Below are 6,000 nucleotides of genomic sequence, written 5' to 3'. Positions count from 1 at the left end.
AAAGTAACTATGTAGAAGCCTATCATTGGTTTGTGTTGTTCATGTGCTTGTGTTTGTCATCCCACCACTTGACAATTAGTTTTAGTTTGCTTACATCCCCATAACTAAGCATTTTGGCTAAAAGAGATCAATATAGTAAATTGTTGTTGTTGGCACTCCGTCGCTTACGACGTCGAGGGTTCCAGTTGATCCGATCAACGGAACAGCCTGCTCGTGAAATTAACGTGCAAGTGGCTGAGCACTCCACAGACACGTGTACCCTTAACATAGTTCTCAGGGATATTCAGCGTGACACAGTGTGACAAGGATGACCCTCTGAATTACAGGCACAACAAAAACAGGAAGTAAGAGTGAGAGAAAGTTGTGGTGAAAGAGTACAGCAGGGTTTGCCACCATCCCCTGCCGGAGCCTCGTGGAGCTTTAGGTGTTTTTGCTCAATAGACACTCACAACGCCCGGTCTGGGAATCAAAACCGCGATCCTATGACTGCGAGTCTGCTGCCCTAATCACTGGGCCATTGCACCTTCACAATATAGTAAGTACCAGACTTTAAAAAACAGAAAAAGTACTGGGGCCAATTGGTTCGACTAAACCCTTCAAGGTTGTCAGAGTCCAAGTAAAAGAAGGTGAAAAGAGAAGGGATGGAGCATGGAACAAAAGATTGAAAGAGATAAAAAGCCACTAAAAGATTTATGCCTGTTCAATAAATAACATAGGAAAAGACAAGCCCTGGGAAAGCCTCTATGTGGTTGCATGATCTTTCAGAAAGAGCAACTAAATCTCTTTCAAATCACATCTGTTTAAAAAAAAGGACACATTGATCATAGGTCTTCTCAATCAGAATTGATCAGAAGCTCAAACATCAACAACATAAGATAAGATATATTAGCCCAGAACTTTTAATAAAAGCAGGGAGGGCATGTAAGGTTTGAAAAACATCAGAGAAATTGTTGTGTTCAATAAAATTTAGATGTTTTTAAACTTGTCCAACACTATGGCAAAGAAAGGAGAATTATATGGATGCAGACTTTTGTCTTCTCATTAATAAAGGATATAGTTTGTATGGTGGTGGTGGGACACACACACACAGAGGAAGATTTCACTATGGTTTTTTTGTGTGGATGGGAAGGAGGAGTGGAATTTATTATTTGTCAGTTTAAGAACTGCTGTCTTAGGCAAGAATGATAGACTGAATTGGCCCCATTATTAAACTAGTATTTTTTTCAAATCAACTTTGAAGAATTAAAAGGCAAAGATTTGAACTCAGAAAATGGAGTAGCAAAATTAAAAACTAGCTTTGCTTTGGGAACAAAAATAGCCCATGTTAAAAGGTATAAATAATCTCTAGTAGTTTTCTTAAATATTGGTTTCAAATTTTGGCACAAGGCCAGCAAATTTGGTGCTTATTTTATTGACCTCTGAAAGGTTGAAAGGCAAAGTTGACCTTGGTAATTTGAACTCAAGCCATAAAGATGGATGAAAAGTCATTAAGCATTTTGCCTAGTGTGTTAATGATTCAGCCATCTCACTGCTTTAGTCTTCATAAATATTGAACTTCATCACAGTTCTTAGCTTTTGAGCCAGCAGGAATGTAGACTATGCTAGTAGAAACAGCCACATATAAGATTACTATAGATTCATTAAATCTTTTGAGACCAATCTGTCCAGGACCAGTCCTGGTTGTATTATACACATTTTCTGTGTTAAAGTGAGTTAAATTAAAATCTTCAGTGCAAATTTCATACTCATTTATATTCCAAATAGCAGGTTATTTTGATAAATTCTCCATTATTTTCAAAGTTAATTGAAACAAAAGCAATGTATATCAATAGTAATATGGTAATAAAAAAGTTAAGGAAGAAAGCAAATACTTACAGCCCTTGCAGCAGACTTTGCAACAAATGTTTTGAAAATAATATTGGCTTTCTTTTCAAGCTCAGATTCACTAGCCATTCGGTAGTCTTCCACAGCCCACCAAAAGTCAATATTTTCATCACTAAATTCTGACCTCATGTATTTTCTGAAGATTTCTAAACCATCTATAAAAGAAAAATTTCAGTTGTTAAGCAAGTTATGAATAATTAATATAAATGTTATTAAGCAGTCAATGACCAACAAAAATAGACACAGCAAATATCTATGCCAAACACCTATTTTAATACTAAGAAAATAATAAAAAGTTGTCTATTAAAAACATTGTGGGAAAGCCAATATTTTAAAACATTTTTAAGACTAGAGAAACCAGAAACATACATTTTATTTATTTAGCAAATTCTAAGCTAGCTTAGTCCAAATGTTTTCATTTATATATAGTTTATATCTTCCTATTTCATTTTAACTCTTTGGTAATATAATCAGAATCTGATGAGACAAGCATCTTCTCTACAACATAGCCTGTGGATTTTCAATGAAGAAATGACAGACGGTTTAGAACCAGATAGACTGTCACCTTTGGATAATCCTAGTAGAATATGAATGAATAAATGTATGTATGCATGCATTTATATATAGTGGAAAGCACGACCAGGTGCAGATATGGTTGTGTACGAAGTTTGTTTCCCAACCATATGAACCTCTTTTCATTGATAGGTATATTATTCTTATGTATTAAATTCCCCTTAGTTTTATTGTTGTTCTAGTGACACTATAAACTAATGTGACAACAATTAATCACCCTATATCTGTCTTATTCAACAGTACATAAATTAAACTGAAAGTCTCATTGAGTTATTTATATTAATTACACAAACCTTTATCCCTAATTAATGCTTCAAAAGATTTGCCCCACTTTGCTGCGTTCACCATGTCGATTTTTGGAAATTTTTCAGTAAGTGATGAGTCTGTATGATGGCGTCGGAGAAAGTGTAGCCTTCTTTTCACATTCCAAGCTCTGAAGAATAAAGAATAAAAAAAATTGAAGAAATAAATGGCATTTTCCATACATATTCAAGATTCAATGTTTGTATGCGTACCACACACACAACATTTTCACTACGACATGCAATTGCTCTTAAATGTTTTTACAGTGATTTTGTATCTCTTTTGTCATGCTAATATGAGCAGAATATGAATGGTGCTATAAATAGTTGTGAGTGAAAATTAGCAGAGACAAATTAAAAACTATATATATGCCCTTAGCTTAGTTTTTTTCTTGGGGCTGGCCAGATTGGAGCAATCTCGAGTATAACCAGCCGAAATTGCAAAGATAATCTGGAACTTGACTGAGGAAAGAAAACTCCAAATGACCTGTCCTTGTTTTCTTTGTATCGTCTATCTGGATGTTTTGTTGTCCCTTTTTTGTATCACCTAACTGTCTGGATGCTTTGCGTTCTTGTCCCATTTTATATTTATATATATATATATATATATATATATATATATATATATATATAATGGCATATGTACACTATATAGATGAAACAGGGACAACTGATGAAGGGGGTACTCTTTATGTTGCATGTCTCATTTCTCTGTTTGTATTTTTCGTTGTTTGAAAAAAGTTTGTTTTCTATGTTTTCGTTTCTCATTGTGCTTAATGTTTTTTGATGTCCTGTACCCATATATGCATGTATGTATACATATAGATGTAGGTATGTACATATATGTATGGATATATGCATGTATTTATATATTATTTATATTATTATATATTAATATATATATGTGTGTGTATATATATATATATATATATATATATATATATATATATATATATATATATAATGTCATCCGATAATCACTCCGGAAAGGAATATTCGGATAGAATGGGGCTTGCTAAAACTAGGCCGAAACAGCTGTAAGATTAAACTTCTGTTCATCCTCTAATTCCTTATGTACTTTGTACTTCTATATGTAAACCATGTTGGCAAAATAACATAGTCTGCCATGGACACCTGTGCTTTGGTTCTTTCTTTCTTTTTCTTTTCTTCCTTTTTTGGCACTTTTGCTATGAATTAAATTAATGAATTCAACGGGATACACCGTCTGCAAGTAGTTGGGTTCAGCATATTATCCTCCATTTTCTAATTGTTACACAAATTTTGGGTAAAACCTCCACTTTTACCCGCTCCCATTGATTGCACCTAGTATAGCACTAGTGTAGCAATAGTTGGGTGCCCTCCCAGCAGTATACTGGATAGATACTATCCCTTAGTGGGTTGAACCCCCAACCCCTAACTCTCTCACGTTATATATATATATATATATATATGATTGAATCACACTTACAAATTGCGGGACTTTGGTTTTACAGGACTAGCATCTAAGTCATTGGGCAGGAACAATGTTCTGGCATCAAAAGAAGATGTCTTTCGGATGGATGTAGATTTGTTTTCACACAGTAATTTCTCAGACTGCAAGGACAAAATAATAAGATAAAAATATATATTTGAAAAAAAATTACACATGGTAAAATTTGGAGATTATGTGTGTAGGTGTGAGTGTGAGGATATACATACACTTCACACATGCATATGTATATGTAACTATTTATGAAAATGTGCTTGATGCAAAAGGTGACTGGCTCTTGTGCGGGTGGCACATAAAATACACCATTTTGAGCGTGGCCGTTGCCAGTACCGCCTGACTGGCCTTTGTAGGATTTTCGAGCGAGATCGTTGCCAGTGGCCCTGGACTGGCTCTTGTGCAGGTGGCACATAAAATACACCATTTTGAGCGTGGCCATTGCCAGTACCGCCTGACTGGCCTTCGTGCGGGTGACACGTAAAAGCACCCACTACACTCTCTGAGTGGTTGGTGTTAGGAAGGGCATCCAGCTGTAGAAACTCTGCCAAATCAGATTGGAGCCTGGTGTAGCCATCTGGTTTCACCAGTCCTCAGTCAAATCGTCCAACCTATGCTAGCATGGAAAGCGAATGTTAAACAATGATGATGATGTTTTTCTAAGTAGCTACTTGCTCTTTGGTGCAGGTCAAGACACCACAGTTGAGGGTGTTGCAAAATTATAGAAAATACATGTCATCTCATCAAAATTCAGTTACAGAAAAACTATATTTTTTTTTATTATCTGTTATTTGTTTCAGTCATTGAACTATAACCATGGTGGGGCACTGCCTCAAAGGGTTTTAGTGTCAAATGAATAGACCCTAGTACTTTTTTTTTTTTACCCTGGTATTTATTATCTCAGTCTTTTATAAGGATGCAAAAAAAAAACCCAATACAGGTTGTCAAGTGGGGGTGAGGGACAAACACAAACATAAAGACACACACAGACACACACACACACACACTTCTTTGAGTTTCTCTCAACCAAATCCTCACAAGGCTTTAGTTGGCTTGGGACTATAGGAAAAGACACCTACACAAGGTGTCATGCAGTGGGACTGAACCCGAACCAAGTGGTTAGTAAGTCATAAATCCATACATATCACACTTGTCATCTCATCAATATTCAGATAGAAATAATTTATCTTTGGGTAACCCCTCCCCAAAAAGACATATCAGTCATCAATAGAAGATAAATCTTATTTTAGCAGCATATTCCCCTAACAAATACTCTTAGTAAGATTTGACTCCTTCCTAGCCAATAATAATAATCCTTTCTACTAAAAGCACAAGGCTTGAAAATTCTGGGCAGGTGACTGATCGATTATATTGACCCCAGTGTTTCACTGGTACTGAATTTATTGATCCTGAAAGGATGAAAGGCAATAACAATCCTTTCTACAATAGGCACAAGGCCTAGGGGAGGTGATAGTTGGTTACATCAACCCCCAGTACTTGACTGGTACTTAATTTATCGACCCTGAAAAGATGAAAGGCAGAGTCAACCCACCTCTATGTGGTTGCTATTTATAGGTTAGTGGATAAGGCTAGTACAGGTGTCTTTGCTACATACATGAATCTAGTTTTGGTAATCAGGGATAAAAACTGTTGGCTCTAGAGCTTCTGTTTTGGGCTCCTCAGATTCTGAATTGTGAGAAATTTGGTTAGAAATGCAGTTGGGAATTCCAAGGATTGTATTCTATATTTCTTAGGAAT

The 6,000-nt window shown here is 35.7% G+C and overlaps 1 protein-coding gene across 2 annotated transcripts in view; it reads right to left on the bottom strand.

Annotated features, from left to right (window-relative positions):
- LOC106872769 (uncharacterized) overlaps positions 1–6,000 on the bottom strand; it is a 53,004-nt gene that overhangs the window by 634 nt on the left and 46,370 nt on the right. For both annotated transcript variants that reach the window (XM_052970214.2, XM_014919864.3), the window contains exons 3-5: positions 4,228–4,352; positions 2,751–2,890; positions 1,876–2,039 (exon numbers count right to left, since the gene is read on the bottom strand). In XM_052970214.2, coding sequence (XP_052826174.1) covers positions 1,876–2,039; positions 2,751–2,890; positions 4,228–4,352 — 429 coding nt within the window. The remainder of the gene's footprint in view (positions 1–1,875; positions 2,040–2,750; positions 2,891–4,227; positions 4,353–6,000) is intronic.

This window comes from Octopus bimaculoides, chromosome 1 (genome assembly GCF_046866305.1).
Source record: "Octopus bimaculoides isolate indiv1 chromosome 1, ASM4686630v1, whole genome shotgun sequence".
Taxonomy (NCBI): domain Eukaryota; kingdom Metazoa; phylum Mollusca; class Cephalopoda; order Octopoda; family Octopodidae; genus Octopus; species Octopus bimaculoides.
Note: the sequence above shows the minus strand (reverse complement) of the source record. Positions and strands in the feature narration are given on the sequence as shown.